The following is a 19,376-nucleotide window of genomic DNA, read 5'->3' as shown; positions in this document are numbered from 1 at the left end:
TCATCTTGGGAACGGGAGGCTGGGACTGATGTTGGCCAGAGTTTCTTTTAGTTCCGATCTATTTCAACCCGTAGACGCTTCTAAGAATGGAAAGTGGGTGGGAGAGTGGCTAAGTGACCAGGGTAAGAAAGAATGGGCAGGAAGAGGGAAAGAGAGTTGCAGATTGCTTTACGGCTGGTGTCTCCATGTAATAAAAGTTCTGTAAGATCATGATGGGCTTGGTTCATAGATTCTAATAGCTATGATTAATAGTTAAAAGGTAACTGTGATGGAGAAGGTAGTAAGTGCCTTTCTAAGTTCTCTGGGTCAGACAGAGTGACCTAAGTCCCTGGAAATAAGTGGAACTTGGCCTTTGGATATGAGGCAGAGTGGTAGAAAAACAAATAAGATGTTTGTTCAGTGGAATCTGAGCATCAGGAAAATTTAAGTCATAGATCTGATGGCTATTTGGCTCAGCCTTCCTGGAAGTATTGTTTGGGGGCAGTGATTACTGGTCTACCCCAAGAATGAACTTCTCCTCCCTCTAAGCTGAAAGTAGAAAGATCAGATCCCCTCAGAGATCAGGAGTGGATGATAAGCAGACCAAACCTGAGGGATAGAAAGGAGAGACTTGAGGATCTCTGAATAAGATTGTCCCTCTGGGCTTGAAAACAGACTTATTTAATCTGTGGTACCATGAAGGTTGGCCTGTAGATAAACCTGTAACCTCAGATAACCTTATCCCTGTTTCAGTTTTACTCTGTACAACCTGAAGGTGTTTCTTTTATGATCCATGACTGCAGCATACAATAAACCCCCTAGTCAGTGGTAATAAAGGCAAAGTACCTGCTCATCGAGAGCCAAGTAGACATGAGGGTAAGGGTGGAAGAGTGAGTTTTCTCCTTTATGTTACCTTTATCATTTGCTAAATTGTACAAATGGAGGGCTCACTCTTCTAAACCCATCTTCTTTTTCAGAATTTTCTCCCCTCTGCCCTTATAAGTCATTTGGCATTGATAGACTCCTCATAAGGTGGTCCTCAGGATATGAAGTGGGGAAGAATTGGTGGCTGTGACAGGGTCTGTGAGGAACTGCCCGGTGCCTGCTGGCACACTTGTCTCAGACCATGTACCAAAAGGAAAGGGCTCACAGCAGTTGTGGCCGGGGTGTCACTACCCCATAGTTGTAATTTTGTTTAATATGAGATCCCTAAAGGAAGGTGTGAGCTGTTTATGAGGGAAGGAGAAAGGAGGGAAAGGCATTTCAAGGAAGTGCATATGCAAAAGAGTATTCAGAATAAAAGCTAGGAAAAGAGCCGTCATCTAACTATGTGTTCTTCCCACCCCATGCTCCCCTCCATCCTGAAGTCTTTATCTTTCTGCACTCCATCTTTTCAATTCCTTTGCTTTCTCTTCTATCTAGTATAGATATTTGTATATCTAGTATAGGTATTTGTATTTGTATATCTAGTATAGGTATTTGTATTTGGATTGCATTTAACTTTATAAGGAGTATCATATGTCATCTTTTGAGACTCACTGATCTCATATTAATTAAGATTTCCCAACATTGAGAACTGCTAATTATAAGTTCTGAAGCTTTTGAGGAACCCAGGTGCCTGGAGCCCAGGTGGTGTACAAACTATCCTCCTAGGCCAGCACGGGCTACAGAATTTCAACATGAACTGGTGTTATACTAAACAGGATGATATATGTATGGGCAGCAAAGCATGGAAACAAGGGCCATTGGAAAATCTCTTTCTGGAGGGAGAAGATGGAGCCAAGGATCCAAGGCACGGTTCCAGTGTCTGGTCGACCAGAAGGGTCAGAGGCACAACCAGATCCAACAAGATGAAGAAAGCATAATCAAGAGGACAGGAGTCTAGAGACATTTCTTAGGGCGGGGGGTGGGGGCTGGACTATAGAGGTTTGTGCTGTCTTACATGAAGTCTAAAACCTTATTCAGAAGTGGGAAAGAAGCTCTTAACAATGCTAAACTAGTTTGCTCACCTAGCTTATGATGCCCTGATGCTTTTTCTGTTTGGTTGGAAAGTCCATTGCTGCCCTTGGATATAGGTGAGTCCTAGACATTCACAGCTCACTTCACATTCAATTGATTGTGTTCCTTTTCAGGGCCATGGAGGGTATCCCCTTAAACAAAAGTAGCTTCATCTTATCCCGTTCTACTTTTGCTGGGTCTGGCAAGTTTGCTGCTCATTGGTTGGGAGACAATGCAGCCACATGGGATGATCTCCGATGGTCCATCCCTAGTATCCTTGAGTTCAACCTATTTGGTATCCCCATGGTGAGTTTTCCTCTTAACCAAGGAAACTTAACTTTTTCTCCTTTGGCATTCTTTCCATTACTAGTCTTTGAGGTGTCTGAAAACCAAGAAGCATATATGTCTCTGTGTGGTATGTATTGGAAAATTCATTTTTAGGAAGGAAAAAAAAAGAGATTAGAGTGGGAGAGAGACAAAGCATAAGAGACTCTTAAAAACTGAGAACAAACTGAGGGTTGATGGGGGGTGGGAGGAAGGGGAGGTTAGGTGATGGGTATTGAAGAGGGCATCTTTTGGGATGAGCACTGGGTGTTGTATGGAAACCAATTTGACAATAAATTTCATACATTAAAAAAAGAAAATTCATTTTTATATGTGGCATGAACTGTCTTTTGAAGATGAATGGTAAAACTTTATCAGTGGGTAGTCATCCATGGAATCTCTGAAGTTAGGATAGAGACACCATGAGTAAAATATATTAACATCACAGAAAATGTCCATCAGCAAAGCATCAGTGAATAACAAAGGATGAAATTGGGAGCTGAATATTGAGGATGAGCCCTTGATATACCACCAATCAGTCTTCCTCTTGTCAGCTGATTCACGATGCACATTTGCTGCTTTCTTCCATTTGGCTGGGGGCTGGCCCTGAAAGCCTGGAGAACCCCTTTAAACATGGAATGGTGGAAATAAAAAAGATTTTGTTCCCTTACTACATAGGTATACAATCACTGCTGTCTCCTCTATCACTGACCACTGTACTTGTATGTGTGCTATATCTCCAGGTAGGTGCCAACATCTGTGGTTATACAAAAAATGTCACAGAGGAGCTCTGCAGAAGGTGGATGCAGCTTGGAGCCTTTTATCCACTATCAAGGAATCATAATGGGCCTGAGTTTGTGGTAAGGTCTCCAAGTGAAGGGATGGAAACTTCTTGGATTGTCTAATCTAGTTGTTCTCAAAGAGGATTGCAGAAAATCCTACAGGTTGGCCCTAAGTGCAGAAGGAGAATAGATAAATTTGGGGTCATAGGCCCAAAGAGCAGAATATTGGGATAAGGGTATATGGGAAGGAATATATACATATTGAGTGATTTTATTGTGATTTATATTGATTTTTCTTTTACCCACCAACAAAGGTGAGAAGAGGTGTTAGAGTTTCTGTGGTGCTATTATGTCTGTCACTACCTTTTATAAGATGGGACCATTGGAGTCCACTGGTACTATGAAGTACTATGAAGAACCTCAAGGTATAAAATAAATTAGATCAGCTCTGAAGGGAGCAGGACCCTCTATAACCCTTTTATCTTCATGGTTACCTCCATGGGCTTCTTTATCACCCTTGCGGCTGCCATAGACTGGGATCATAAGACACCTGTCAAATTTAAACTCTGCCACATGTTTGCAGTTTACATTGGTAAAACCATTAATCTTTGATACTGTTTTTTCATCTATGATGAAGAAGCAGGACCAAGATCCTTATAGTTTGGGGAACCCTTTGCTATCTTCCAAGGTGGAGACCATAGCTACTTTTATCTGAGAAAGCTTCTTATCATAAGGGAGCAAACTTTCAATACACAATGGAAGTATCTAATATTTGCTTCCTTCTCTCCTAGGATCAGGATCCCGTTGCCTTTGGCAGCCACTCTCTGCTGGTGAATTCCTCCAAACATTATCTGAACATCCGCTACACTCTACTCCCCTATCTCTACACCCTTTTCTACCGAGCTCACACCCGGGGAGACACCGTGGCAAGGCCCCTTGTCCATGAGTGAGTTTCCTGACCCACCAAGAGTCCCTCTCAGATCCTGATCCAGATCCTGACCTCACCTTAGTCAGGATCTTGTTGCCATCTAGTGTGCTGTTGTTCTGTATTGGAGGTTTCATCTGCCTTCTCTGTTTTCTAGGTTCTACCAGGACCCAGCTACATGGGAGGTGCACGAGCAGTTCTTATGGGGGCCTGGACTTCTCATCACACCTGTTTTATATGAGGTATCTTTATAATCTGAACAATAGTGTGGAATATCACATTTGTCCTCATGGCTCTCTGGCTGGATAAGCTCAGTCCTGAGTGTCTATAGCTGTGTTTAAATATCAATACAAATAAGAATGAGAGAAAGATTATGAAAGTTTGGAAATTAGAAAAATAGTAATTCTTGGTCCACTGCGTCACCAAGCAAAACAATTTCCATTTTGTAAAATTACATTAAAACTTGTTTTCTTAAGCCTATGGCCATGCATTGACAGGGGCTTTAAATGCCATGGGAGTTTCAGCTGGCCATCTGTCTGTACTTCCCTTTGACCAAAGGATGTGTGCTGTTGGGGTTGGATCGGGAAAAGAGAAGAGGCGAGAGAGAGAAACAGGGAGGGAGAGAGGTCTGGACAAGGGGAGGGTGTTACCCTGGAGACCATATATATGAAGGACCACACATACCCTTCCCAAGTATGAGTGGGGAAGTGTGGGGGAGGAATCAGGATTATGCTGGCCATTTTATAAACATGAAAGATCACCACTGTATTCATGTCAAAGACCCGTCTCTGGGCAGATGCTGGGCAGTGGGCAGTCCTACTGGAAGGTTCTCTTAGAGGTTTGGCTGTTTCAGTCTCCTCCCACCCATCAGACTAAACAAGTAGCTCAGTGAAAGAACTTTCTATGCTTCTCTTAGGAAGTTCCAGAGCCTTGAAGCAAAACTTATTTATTTGTTTTTAATATGAAATTTATTGTCAAATTGGTGTCCATACAACATCCAGTGCTCATCCCAACAGGTGCCCTCCTCAATGCCCATCACCCACATTCCCCTCCCTCCCACCCCCTGTCAACCCTCAGTTTATTCTCAGTTTTTAAGGGTCTCTTATGGTTTGCCTCCCTCCCTCTCTAACTTTTTTTTTCCTTTCCCTCCCCCATGGTCTTCTGTTCAGTTTCTCAGAATCCACATTTTAATTTCTGGGCACAACTCTGCTCTCAGTAAACTGCCCAACTTTCTAAGTATCTGTATTTGCACTTGTAGAATGGAATGATCCCAACCATCTCTCAAGATGGTACAGACAAACATATGAGGCGTTGTGTAAACTGTAAGGGGTGTGCTGATGTTGCTCATTGTTGGGGTTTCCCTAGGGTGTGGACCAAGTGAAGGCATACATACCGGATGCCGTGTGGTACGACTATGAGACAGTAAGTAAGGCAGCCCCGCTTGGGTCAGAGACCAGCCTCTAGCAGAGGGCATTTCTAAGGCAACGGTCCTGGGAGCTTGGGGGAGGATAACGGTGCAATGCTTTAACTTTAGTTGATAGACAGTACTTCTCTGTGAAGAAGGTCTTTCTAGACATACTATGAAATGTGCATAACTGGGGTAGGTTTATAGGAATTTTCATTTTATGAACCTGGTTACTCTGCAGCTGTGAGAACTAGTAATTGGCTGGAGGCTGTGATACCCTAGTGAATGAAAGCCCAATTGTGGAATCACCACATGGTACAATATAAAGAAATAGGGCAGATTTGAGTCTCAGATCTGCTATCTACTTTAATTATGCCTTGGGCAATCCTTCGCTTTTGGGGGTCTCTGCTTTCCTTTTTTTTTTTTTTTGTTTCAAGTTTTTATTTAAATTCCAATTAGTTAATATATAGTGTAATATTGTTTGGGGAGTAGAATTTAGTGATTCATCACTTACGTATAACACCCAGTGCTCATCCCAACGAGTGCCCTACTCAATGCCCCTCACCCAGTCAGCCCATCCCGCCATCCAACACCCCTCCAGCAACCCTCAGTTTGTCCTCTGTGGTTAAGAGTCTGTTTTATGGTTTGCCTGTCTCTTCTCACCCCCCATATGTTCATCTGTTTCGTTTCTTAAATTCCACATATGAGTGAAATCGTATAGTATTTGTCTTTCTCTGACTGATTCATTGCAAATGAGGTGACTGAACTAAATGATCTCCACAGTACGTCCTAGTCCAACAGTCCATTACGTGCTCTGTCCTCATTCTGTTGGTTAGGGAGTAGCTATCCAGTGGAGGAAACAACTGGTAGAGATGCAGCTACCACCCGATAGGATTGGACTTCACCTCCGTGGGGGCTTCATATTTCCCACCCAGCAGCCCAGCACAACCACAGAGGCCAGGTAAGCTCCTCCCTCATTCTTCTACGGTGTGACTGCTCTGACACTCCAAGGGGAGTGTGTTATGGGGCAGGCAAATGGACACTAAATGTGGACAGATCATGGGAAAACATCTCCAGTCAGTAATCCATCTCCCCTCCTTTCAAGGTCAGCCCTGAAGTGGCACCTTCATGTTCATTTAGTGGGTAAGGTAGCCTCAGCTCCTCTATGTTTCTAGAGCCTTTCACTTGGGGACTGAATCAGATTTTAAGAGCAGTCAAAACAGTCATTCGTGAGGATTTCCCTATGGCCAGCAACTGTCTTCAAGTAGATTCCCTTAGGCATGAGAGAATGCAAGGTAAATAGGAGGTAAGAGTTATCACATGGAAGTCAACATAGCTTCCAGGGTCAAGAGTCAGAAAGTTCAGGTTCAGGCTCCAGCTGTATTACACATTAGATGTATTGCCATGGACAACCTACTTTCTGTGTTGCTGCCTATCACTAGTCAACTGGGGATGACAATGGTTTGAGTTTTTAGTGTTATCATGAAGGTTAAATGAAAATATAGTAGACATGGTTTATTGTCCATAGGGCACTTAGAAGAATGCTTGGCACATGGCAAGCACCCAGTAAGTGCTGATTATTAGTAGTATTGCAAGCCCAGTCTTTGGCAGGAACGGCCTCCTTCTACCATTGTTATGCTCATTCACAACCAGCCTCTGTTGTCTACCCACACCCAACTTCTGTGTTTCCATACAGTGTCAATATCTACTCCATTTCTGGGATAGACTCTGAGTTCATCTGTCCCTAAGGCATAAAAGGGGTTGGTTGAACATAGTTCTATGTCTTCTTCATTCTCTGAAAATTGAGGGTTGCTCTTTCACAGTCGGAAGAATCCCCTGGGACTCATTGTTGCCTTGGACTATAAGAGAGAAGCGAAGGGAGAGCTGTACTGGGATAATGGTGAATTCAAAGGTAGGCTTCCCTCTGTTGCCCTCCCTGGGGTTCTCAGTGGAAAGTAGTCATTGTAGGCTGTCCAGAATGCCACTAACCCTGTTATCATCAGTGCTTGCTTCTGTAGCTTAGAACCAATTTATTCTGAAAGTTCAGTTAGCCAAGCACAATGCATTAAAATAGACTTCAGATGAGCAACTTGTATGTTATTGACTCTACCAAAGTGACACACATTATTTGGTTTAGTTTAATTACTCTCTTCTCTGGGTATCATTACCAATACCAAATAATACGTTTTGTAAATAGATTTGTAAAATATTGCTTTGATTACTATCAAGGTGGAGTATCTAATTTGTGTAGTGTGATTTTCCACTGTAAGATTTCCATAGAGGTAACCGACAAAAGCTTATGTGTGGCCTGTGATTATATAAAAGCCGTGCCCTGCGTACGATTAGCATTTCTTAATATTCATTGGCTATTTATTATTGCACTGTATATAGAGGATATAAAGATGGATGAGCTGTAGACATTGCCCCTGAGGAACTCCTGGTCCAGCAGGATAGATACAGTGTGCATGCGGATGACTATAAGTGGAGGTCACCATGTTTGAAATGCCAGCAAAATGGCACGACAAAGTACCATGGGAGCTCAGAGGGGGATGCAATTAGTGCTGGTAGCAGCGGTCCAAGAAACTTGGAGGCTTGAGAAAAATGGGCAGAACTTGGGGAAGCAGAGGTATTCCACATGAATAGGAAAGCATGACCGTACAGCTCCTCTGCTTCCTATAATAACAGGTACCCTTCTGTCTTTCTCTTTTAGATGAAAAGTATATTCTGTATGATTTTTCTGTCACCTCTGTAAGTACTGTTACTGAGGAGCACACAGTGTGCATCCTTTTCTGTGATTGCTTCTTGAGTTTTTGGTTTGCTGTGATGCTTGGCGATGTGGAACAGAGACCGGGCTTGTGACAATCCCAGAAAAAATTAGAGTTAAGATGATAGTTTTTAATCTATGTTAGATATATAAATAAGTTTATCAAATATCAGTATGACTTCAGTGAAGAACTTGGATTTTTCTGGAAAAAAAATTCTTACCTCTGAGTCTGATAGGATGAGTCCTAGCTTCGGGGATGTGTACTTGGTGGGGTGCAAGCATGTGTGGGATGTAGGTAGGGGCACGGGGCCTGTTGGAGGTTCTTCCATAATGGTCCTCTTTTCCAGCCCCTAAAACTTGGGCACAGGTATTAAGTGGTGGTTTTCAGAGGTTGGAAGATACAGAAAGATACAGAACATTACTTGCCTCATCTCTCTCCCGAGGAGACCAAGAGGAAGAAAGGCAGTGATGGTAGCAGGTCATATGAGAATTCTAGTTGGATTCTCTTAGAAGTCTGTGCATGGGTAGGGATTTCTTTTTTCTTTTCTTTTCTTTGTAATGGTTATTTATTTTTGAGAGACAGATCATGAGCAGGAGAGGGGCAGAAAGAGAGGAAGACACAGAATCCAAAGCAGGCTCCAGGCTCTGAGCTATCAGCAGAGAGCCTGACCCAGGGCTTGAACCCATGACCCATGAGATCATGACCTGGGCTGAAGTTGGATGCTTAACTGACTGAGCCACCCAGATCCCCCTATGGATCATGCTTTTTGGTGTCCACTTTAAGGACTCTTTGTATCCCTAGATCTTGAATATTTTCTCCTGTATTTTTTCCCTAAAAATTTGAGTTTTACCTTTAAGTCTGTGAACTGCCTTGAGTTAATTTTTTTAATGTTTATTTATTTTTGAGAGATAGAGACACACAGACAGAACGCAAGTGGGGGAGGGGCAGAGAGAGAGGGAGACACAGAATCCAAAGGAGGCTCCAGGTTCTGAGCTGTCAGCACAGAGCCTGACACGGGGCTTGAACTCACAAACTGTGAGATCGTGACCTGAACCAAAGTCGGATGCTCAACAGACTGAGCGACCCAGATGCCCCTGCTTTGAGTTGATTATTATCAAGATGTGAGATTTAGGTACAGGTTCTCCTTGGGGCCTCTGGATGGCCCACTGCTCCAGCACCATTTGTTGAAAAGACTCCCTTTTCTCCATTGCATTGTTTTTACACCTTTGCAAAAAATCATTTGTGGGTTGCCTAGTCTTTTTAAACATCAAAGTGTCCCCGTTTTTTTTTTTCTTCAGTCTTTAGTCCCACCTTGGTTAGAGGTCCACTACATCACTTTGAACTGTGGCTCCCCAGGTAGGTGGTCTGCCTCCCTTGGCCTCAGTCTTCTCATCTGAAGAATGGGGCTCACGGTGGCTTTAGCCTCATAGCTTCCTGTCAGAATTCAATGAGATGCTTAGTACCGTGCCTGGCACACAGTAAGGGTTCAGAAATTTCAGCTCTTATTATCATTAAAATAAAAAGAAAGAGTCGTCTAGGCCCTCTTTGTGTGTATGTGTATGTCTTCACCTTTGTGTGCCCACAAGTCTCTATGCATAATCATGTCTTTTTGTCTGTTTTATGAGTACCCATAGTGTCACTTGGAAATTCTGTGATGTCCAGAATGTATTTCCTGAGTTATAGAATCGATAAATAATCAGTGAACCCAAACAAACTTGAAATGTTACTGAAAGATTGAAGACTGTTAAGAGTCTGGGTTAACAAATTCCCTGGGGATGATCACCAGGCACCAATTAGAACTCCAGAGACAGGGGAGCCTGGGTGGCTCAGTAGGATAAGCGTCCAACTCTTGGTTTCGGCTCAGGTCATGATCTCACAGTTCTTGAGTTCGAGCCTTGCTTGGGGCTCTGCGCTGACCGTGCACAGCCTGATTGGGATTCTGTCTCTCTCCCTCTCTTTCCCTCTCTCTCTGCTCCTCCTGTGTGTTCTTTCTCTTTCAAAAATAAGTAAATAAACTTAAAAAAAAAAGAACTTCAGAGATAAAGGACATAGCTTAGATGTCAGAAAGAAAATTGTTGAGTGGTATTTGGTGATGTACCGGGTTTCTAAGTAGATGTGTGTTGTTTCTTTTTTTTTTTTTTTTTTTTTCAGAACCATCTACAGGCAAAGGTTATAAATAATAACTATACGGACCCCAACAACCTCACGTTTACAGATATCATAATCTTGGGAATGGACAAGCAACCTATGAATTTCACTATTTCATTGAAGAATTCTTACAGGTCCATTTTAAATGTTACCTACAATGTTTCATCAAAGGTACGAGATTGTTCCCTCCTTTCAGGGCCCTGATCGAAAGCCCCGGCCTAAGGTTCTTACAGACTGCTCTCCCTTGCTCTTTTGACCTTCAGCAGTTACTGGCTCTGTAACTGTAAAATCTATGCCATCACAGGGAGGTTGCTGAAGGAGAATCATATGCATGCTCAATATGGACTCCTGAGCTTTCTTTGCATTACAATACTGCAGAAGGCAGAGAAGGCAGTTCTTCTCTGGGCAGATTTATTATTTATTTTTATTTTTGGGACAGAGAGAGACAGAGCATGAACGGGGGAGGGGCAGAGAGAGAGGGAGACACAGAATCGGAAACAGGCTCCAGGCTCCGAGCCATCAGCCCAGAGCCTGACGCGGGGCTCGAACTCACAGACCGCGAGATCGTGACCTGGCTGAAGTCGGACGCTTAACCGACTGCGCCACCCAGGCGCCCCTTCTCTGGGCAGATTTAAAACTAGACCTGCTGATCCCAGATGTGATGTGGTCAAAATATGATTCAATACTTTGGCCTAGCCCTGGAGAGTATTCACACATTTGTCCTCCCATTTGAGTTAAAGACTCTCTTTGCTTCAGACACAAAGATATAGGTGTAAAAGGTATAAAAGGTATAAAGGTATAAAAGACACGCTAATTTTATACCATCATAGAAAATGAGAGTTGAATAAAATACAAGGGGTAATCCAGTTCTGCCCTTCTTGAAGGAGTCCCTTACATGATAATCTCTGACAAAAGATTCCAATTGTTAGTTGAGTATTTCAAGCACCAGAAAATCCACTATTTCTTAGGGCAGCCCCCTTCCATTTTGACAATGCATATAGCTAACAGTACGAGCCTGGTTTCTCGAATGAGGCAGGATGGGGTTCCAGTCTTAGCTCCACTGCCCCCTAGCTGTGAGATCTTGGGCAAAGAAAGCATTAAGCCCCTCTACACCTCATTTTTGATCTTGTAAGACGGAGGTAGCTGTAGTATTTGCAGCATAGCATCACCTTCTAGGATTGATAGAAATAATGCATACAAAGTGGTTGTCACGGTGCTTGGCCCATATAAATGCTCAGTGTAGTTTTAGTTTGTGTGATTACTGCCATCATTATTAAAATGTATGCACACCACACCCAGGGGGCAAAGTCTGAAAAAGACAGCCCTGCCTGTGATCTGTGCAGCCCTTCCCATTCAGTATCCCACAGTGACTCCACGAGGTGAGAAAGGTCAGGAATAAGCCAAGTCCATTTTCCTGATGGGGAGGTCAAAAGCCCCAGAGGGTAAATGCTAATGTTCCAAATATCCCATGACAAAGTGGTGTTGGATGAACTGGTATTGAATGAAGATCATCAGGGAAGGCCGTTATCCAGCTGGCTCAACCTCACCTCGTTTGTCACCACAGCCTCCTTTCTCCTCCCTCAGGTGGTGAAGATTACTGATCTCAAGGGACTGGTACTTGGACAAGGATTCTCCATTAAATGGGAACTTCCAGTCAGTGACCTGGAGAAATTCAACTGCTACCCTGATGAGCCCCCCCTCACTCTGGAGCATTGCAGGAAGCGGGGCTGCCTCTGGGAGGTAATGATCTGGAACACATCACCACAGTGAGTGGGAAGTTGTAAAAACTGCCCCACGAGTAATTAGACACCTAGAAAACACTTTCCGAATGATGATGGGTTGAACCGTAATCATCCTTCAGAAGGAAACTGACACTCTGTCAACCGATGAATTATTTTGCCAATTCTGTGTGATAGGTGACCAGTGTTTTCCTCAGATATCCTGAATCCAAATATGCTTATTGCCACTCTGGCCGTCTCTTTCCTCCAACCACAGCATTAAAAACCCCACTTTTATTTTAAATACATCCATGATACATTGGGTATGTATTGTGTATGGAGTCTTTTAAGCGATTCTTTCCCATCTATGAGCGGGTCCATGCAGGAAGGTAAGACTGTTTCTCATCACTTGAAAAACAGAGAGAATGAAAGTCAGAGAAAATAAGTGATTACCCCAAGATCACAATGGGGGCCGTGAGGGCAGTGGGGGGTGGAACCCTGCCTGAGATTCCAGTCTCCAGATCAGGCTTTCTGCTGACACTTCCCTGTTCACCCAGGGGAGGAAGCCAATGGGCATGTATTTTTAAATGGGTGTATTCATTTGCTGGTGCTGTCATAACAAAGTACTACACACTGGGTGACTTAGAACAACATAAATTTGTTATCTCAGACTCCAGGGAGCTAGAAATCTGAGATCAAGATGTCAGTAAATATGGGGCCCTCTGAGAGAAGGGAGGGAGACTCTGTCCTATGCCTCTCTCCCAGCTTCTGGTGGTTGTCTGGCACTCTCTGGTCTTCCTTGGTTTATAAAAAAACATCGCCCTTGATCTCTGCCTTCATCCTTACATGGCATTCTCACTGGGGGCAGGTCTGTGTCCAAATGTCCCCTTTTAATAAGGACACCAGTCATCTTGAATTAGGCCTATTCTAATGATCTCATTTAACCTGATCATCTGCAAAGACCCTATTTCCAAATAAGGTCACTCTAACAGATACCAGGGTAGGACTTCATATCTTTGGTGGGGTGGGGGGGGCGCATAACTCAACCCATAATAATGGGCATGGTGTAAGAGACTCAGGCCGTGTGAACCAACTTCCTTGGTAATTAGGTCCTTGAAGTGTGGGTGTTAGAGGCTGATGGAGAATTTCTCCTCTTATTCAGGACACAACTGTTCCTGGTGTGCCTACCTGTTACTATGACACCATCCCTAATTATGCTGCCAGTAACATTCAGTACCTGCCCACGGGCATCACCACAGACCTCACCCACCTGATGACTCCTGAATCAACTCGAGCAGCCACTGCTGCTGGTTCTCTTTCTGCAACGATCAGCTTCCTCCGCCTGAGTGTCATCTACCACACAGAAAACATGCTGCAGTTCAAGGTAATTTTCAAGGCGTTGCAGGTTCTGATCCTCAACATGGAATTCTTACAGCTCCATATGGATGAAAGTCACTGAAACATCTTCGTGTCCAAATCCCTCATTTTATGGACAAAGGCACGGCAGCCCAGGGAAGTAAATGTCAGAGAGCCAGGAGGATGGTGGACCCAGGACATAACCTTGGATCCACCAGGGTTGTGAATTTTCTGCACCGCTGAGTGCTTGGGCATAAGCATCCTCAAAGGACCATTACTCAGCCCTGTGAAAAACGTGTCTGCTCCATGGGAAACTCACATAGTGGCATTAACCCACTTCTACCTTTAGAGTTATTTTTCTAGCAGTGGTTCTTAAACTTCAGAGAGCACCAGAATGACCTACAGGTCTTGTTAAAGCTCAGATTGCTGGGCCCTGCCCCCCGGAGTTTCCAGCCCGAGAGGCTGCCTCTCTAACACGTTTCCGGGTGATGCTGATGCTGCAGGTTAAGGGGCCACACTTTTGAGGCCCACAGCTCTGGTCTGATGGAAGTACAGTGTGAACCACATAGATTTCCTGATAGCCACATTCCTAAAATATATTTGAAAAAATATCAAATGAAATTCATTTTAATAGCATTTTGTTGAACCAATATGCTGAAACGTTATCTCACCGTGTAATCCAAATACAATTCTTGAGATATTTTAGGATCTTTTCATCATACTAACTCTTTAAATTTTGGTGTGTATTTTGTACTTATAGTGAGTCTCAGTTCAGACTAGCATATTTCAAGTACGTAATGGCCACAAGTATCTTGTGGATCTGCTGCTTGGTGGGTTAATGAACCAAAGTGGGTTTGCTGCGTGGTGGGTTATAGACAGAGATTATGTCAGGTGGAGTTGCCTCACTAGGGTCATCTTTATGTGTACAAATAGGGAGACCCCAGGGAAGGATTTCCAAAGCCAGGGACTCCCAAACAGGGGTAAGTAGGCTCCTTTCATTAGGGCTTGGGATGAATATTCAGAGGGGGGTTTTAACATTATAATGAAGCTAAGGTAACTGTCCCCACTGTCTTTTTTTTTTTAATGCAGGTGTTATTTTTTTATTTTTACATTTTTGTTGCATTGATTTATTAAGTGCATTTACAGACATTATTTATTATTTATTTATTTATTTATTTATTTATTTATTTATTTTAATATGAAATTTATTGTCAAATTTGTTTCCATACAACACCCAGTGCTCATCCCAACAGGTGCCCTCCTCAATACCCATCACCCACCCTCCACTTTCTGATTCATCTGCACAGACCTTTCCTCAAATGTCCCTTTTCCTGTTCCAGCAATCCATTAGTTAATTTCTAAAAGATGAAATTGACAGTTAGGCAGAAGCTTCTAGGGGTTTCCTGAGTTCAGTGAGTCAATCCTGAATTCAGGGAGTCACAGGGTCTCGCTGGTGACAATACCGTCTTAGACAGCTCTTCTCTAGAAATTGTTTTTCACACTGTAATATTGCATGAATCACCCTGAGGTCTTGTAGAAATGAAGATTCAGATTCAAAAGGGGAATGGGAGGGAGGCCTGAGATTCTGCATTCCTAACAAGACTGCAGGTTATACTGCTGCTTTGGGTCTGAGAAACACAATTTTGAGAAACAAGGCTATAGACAAAACTTGTCTTAAGTGTCTGAAGTTCAGCCATTAAGATCTGAGTCCACGTTAGAGAAAACTCAGTTCTCTATTTCTAAAATATACTCAAATGCCCAAACGTCATCTCACACCTTTACATGCACGTTCATATTCACATTCTCATACACACACACACACACACACACACACACACACACACACATTCTATCCATGAAATTCTATGCCCATAATTTACAAACTATTTAGAGAAAGTGCCCTCCCTGCCTTTGAATAGGTATTTCTAGGAGCATTTTGAGTTCAGGATCCATATCGGGCACTGTAGGTGGGGAGGCTTCACATCTATTTGCTTTGGGATATTTGATGCCTCCCCATGTGATTCAAACTGGCCAGAAAACATGGGAAATGAATTATATGAGCTGGCATGAGGGATTTTAGGTCTAAGATTATTCCATCAGAAAGTTTCTTTCTCTCTTGTCAGATCTTTGATGCCACTAACAAAAGGTACGAGGTCCCAGTGCCTCTGAACACGCCTCGCTCTCCTGTTGGCTCCCCCGAAAACCGTCTGTATGATGTCAGGATTCAGAACAATCCTTTTGGGATCCAGATTCGACGAAAAAGCTCCAACACTGTGATGTAAGCAAAATTTATTTAGTTTCATTAAAGTGGTTTTAGATCTAATTATGGTGGTTCTAATTAATGCAGGTGAAATATTAATCTTAGAGATAATGTAAGTGTGTGTGTGTGTTTGTGTGTGTGTGTTAAACAGGGAATTGATCTATTACTCCATTTTCTATTAGGCACTAACTCAAAAAGAAAAATGAACCAGAGGTTTAAAATAGGTGTTACCTGATTTCAGAAAAAGAAAAATGCATGTTCTACTCATTGTTTGTGTTAAGGAGAAAAGAAAGCTGTATTTAATAAGCACAACAGGGGCATTTGGGTGACTCAGTCAGTTGAGCATCTGACTCTCGATTTTGGCTCAGGTCATGATCTCAGGGTCATGGGATCAAGCCCCATGTCGGGCTCCACGCTCAACGTGGATTCTCTCTTTCTCTCTCTGTCTCCCTCTACCCTTCTCCCCTGCTCACCCACTCTCTCTCTCTAAAAAAGAAAAAAATGCATGACAGATAACCTAGGACAGAAGTCAACTCTATACACACTCATTTCAAAATAACAGAAGACTCAATGAGAGAGGGAAAAGTTTACTAAGGAAAGACACACCACTTCTTACAATTTTCTCTTCTACCAGTGCTGTAGACTTAAAGCATTTTCACAATGTTAAACATGAAAAGAGTTCTCATCTGTCATCCCTTGTCTTGCTGCTTAATGGAATGGAATGAAGGTCTGGATTTTGCCTGGGACCAAAGTTCCCCATCCTAGTAAATATCATCACCTGTGTATGCACATGTGGACAGCCTTTGCTCTTTGACTGTGTGCCTAACTTTTGTCAGTTGGCTTCTTTGCTAAGAAGTCCTTTGGCCAATCCAGAAAAGTTTTTCTCTTTCTTTTATTTTTATTCTTTTTAAAAATATTTATTTATTTTTGAGAGAGAGAGAGAGAAAGAAACAGGGTGTGAGCAGGGGAGGAACAGAGAGAGAGGGAGACACAGAATCCAAAGCAGGCTCCAGGCTCTGAACTGTCAGCACAGAGCCCGACGCAGGGCTTGAACCCACAAACTGATATCATGACCTGAACCGAAGTCGGACACTTAACCGACTGAGCCATCCAGGTGCCCCCAGAAAAGTTTTTCTAAGAGCTTCACACTTTTCTGTTGGTAAATTTGCTTAGACCTTGTTCGTTTATTCATACATGTATTCAAACTAATACTCTGAACAGTGACAACTAAAGAGATGAACGAGACATAGTCCTTGCCTTAAAGGAGCTCATGATCCAGAAAAGGAGTTCTCAGCCTTGCAAATCACAGATAAAAAATGCAAACATGGAACCTTGGTAGTGAGTACTTGGACCAGGATCCACACATGCCTTCATTCGGGAGGCTTCTGAATCAGCTAGAATTTCCGAACACGTCCTGTGTTTGCTCTGGGCTGTCATCAGTGTGGTGTTAAGGTATGCCTTTCTGTTGCAGTTGGGACTCTCAGCTCCCCGGCTTTACTTTCAACGACACGTTCCTCTCCATTTCGACTCGCCTCCCCTCTCAGTACCTCTACGGCTTTGGGGAGACTGAGCACACAGCTTTCAGGAGAAATATGAGCTGGAACATGTGGGGAATGTTCGCTCGTGATGAGCCACCCGCGGTAAGCACGGAAGAATAAGATGATCAATCCGTTTCTCTTGGTACATTTTAATCCAATAGCACCCTATGAATCAGCCTCACCTTATACTGATCAATTCTGTTCTCAGGTGAACTAGGCCACATGTTATGCTCTTCTGTCCCTAAAAGACACCCATATTCTTTTCCCACAGACTATGGATTTTACTTCATAAACTTTTATTTAGTGTGTTCTATGTGTCAGGTACATAGAGACACTGTCTGTTCCCCAGAGGCTTATAGCCTAGAGAGACAGATGCAGAAATAATGGTAACCCAGTGTAATCAGTGCTTATAACAGAATTATGTAATAATAAACAAGGAGGGAATGGAGGAGGAGGGCACCTAGTTTTTTACTTGGGGTGGAAAGGAGGGTTAAGGAAAGCCTTATAAAGGACATGACATGGTGCTCAGTCTTCAATATTGAGTAGAGGTTTGCTGTTTGGATTATGATGTAGAAACAATCCTTTGGATTTTTCTCTCTTTGATTGCTGCCTACTCTCCGCCATGACTCTCCCAGTACAAGAAGAATTCCTATGGCGTCCACCCCTACTACATGGCACTGGAGCAGGATGGCAGTGCCCATGGGGTGCTCCTGCTAAACAGCAACGCCATGGGTAAGACAGAGGCACGTTTCCCATGTACCACCATAAACAGCAGTGGCCATTTTCCTGGGATCTGGAATACCAGTAGAAATAGGGAAATTCAAGGGCAAGGGAAATGGGACAGATAAACTGACCATTCATTCATTCATTCATGACTTATGAAGAGCTCTGGGCCAGGTATTAGGGGTCACATTTTGACCAAATTGCCTGACCTTATTTTACTGTGACAGTTTAACTTCCTTTCACAGAGTGATACAAGATGTTGAGATTAAGGTTATGTTTGGGGTATCTGCAAACCCATCTCTAATTCCACTTCGTGAGAGAAGGCTTTCCAGAGGAGGAGGGACTTAAAGCAAGAGGGAGAGTGAAAAGAGCACATTTTAGGGCAGATTCCCTGTCTGGGTGACGTACACCTCCAAGGACTCCCCGTCTTCTTTGTTTTGTTTTTAACAGATGTATCATTCCAGCCCACTCCTGCCCTGACATACCGCACCACAGGAGGGATTTTGGACTTTTATATGGTTTTGGGGCCAACCCCCGAGCTTGTAACTCAACAGTACACTGAGGTTGGAAGTCATTCTATCCATTAATAAGTCATCAATTGTCTGCTGGGTATTACCATATTCTTAGCATTGAGATAGGCTGAGTTTTGCTATTATGGTCCTTGGGTATTCCTATTACACTACTGCTATCTTCCCCCAAAGTCAGGTTTTAGTGTTGGGGGTATATAGGCATTCAGATACCCCACGTGTCTCTTAATTATTTGCTGAGTACTCTAAGAATCTCTAAGCAGTAATAATTCCACATGCCAATGGTCATTCCATATTTATTTGACTTTCTTATTTTTCTTGAGGGAGGCCTCTTAGATGGGACAGTGCTCAGTAGAAGTGCTCAAGTTGTATCAAGTATAACGCTTTTCTTCTCTTTCCCAAAAAGTCTTCTGGACCCATTTTTCTTCTTTATTCTAGTTGATTGGTCGGCCAGCAATGACTCCATACTGGGCCTTGGGATTCCAGCTAAGTCGCTATGGATACAAGAATGATAAGGAGATCTCCCAATTGTATGAGGCAATGATGGCGGCCCAGATTCCCTATGTATGGATCACCCACTCAGCCTGTGGTCTAATTAGTTATGGGGAATTGTGCCTAATTATGGATTGAAAACATCTTCAGAGAAATTACTGTTGACACTTTCAGTGTAAGGAAACTGTAGCTGTGGAGCTAGTCTTATGTGAAACACATTGCTTTTTAAATGTATTTCATGCCACCCTTTTAAATCAAGCATTCGGAATTGAGAGATGCATTAATCCTTCAACAAGTTAGCACTGTGATTGGAGGGTATAGTTACTCACTGTCTTTTGCCAGGAATATCCTCCAGTAGGCATGGCTGGTCTTAAACCAGAACTTTGGGGACTTCTAAGTGAGTATCATGTCAAGAGTAGTAAGACATTTCTAGATT

The 19,376-nt window shown here is 43.0% G+C and overlaps 1 protein-coding gene across 3 annotated transcripts in view; it reads left to right on the top strand.

Annotated features, from left to right (window-relative positions):
• MGAM2 (maltase-glucoamylase 2 (putative)) overlaps nt 1–19,376 on the top strand; it is an 87,592-nt gene that overhangs the window by 35,704 nt on the left and 32,512 nt on the right. For all 3 annotated transcript variants that reach the window (XM_025929362.2, XM_086688353.1, XM_086688352.1), the window contains exons 15-30: nt 2,112–2,283; nt 3,045–3,161; nt 3,875–4,029; nt 4,166–4,250; nt 5,374–5,430; nt 6,250–6,374; nt 7,237–7,325; nt 8,124–8,161; nt 10,330–10,497; nt 11,911–12,066; nt 13,207–13,428; nt 15,524–15,678; nt 17,132–17,300; nt 17,834–17,930; nt 18,372–18,484; nt 18,887–19,012. In XM_025929362.2, coding sequence (XP_025785147.2) covers nt 2,112–2,283; nt 3,045–3,161; nt 3,875–4,029; nt 4,166–4,250; nt 5,374–5,430; nt 6,250–6,374; nt 7,237–7,325; nt 8,124–8,161; nt 10,330–10,497; nt 11,911–12,066; nt 13,207–13,428; nt 15,524–15,678; nt 17,132–17,300; nt 17,834–17,930; nt 18,372–18,484; nt 18,887–19,012 — 2,044 coding nt within the window. The remainder of the gene's footprint in view (nt 1–2,111; nt 2,284–3,044; nt 3,162–3,874; nt 4,030–4,165; nt 4,251–5,373; nt 5,431–6,249; nt 6,375–7,236; nt 7,326–8,123; nt 8,162–10,329; nt 10,498–11,910; nt 12,067–13,206; nt 13,429–15,523; nt 15,679–17,131; nt 17,301–17,833; nt 17,931–18,371; nt 18,485–18,886; nt 19,013–19,376) is intronic.

The sequence above is a fragment of the Puma concolor genome, chromosome A2, assembly GCF_028749965.1.
Source record: "Puma concolor isolate L17-30 chromosome A2, mPumCon1.1.hap2, whole genome shotgun sequence".
Lineage (NCBI taxonomy): Eukaryota > Metazoa > Chordata > Mammalia > Carnivora > Felidae > Puma > Puma concolor.
The sequence above is the reverse complement of the archived record's forward strand: the minus strand, read 5'-3'. Positions and strand labels throughout refer to the sequence as shown.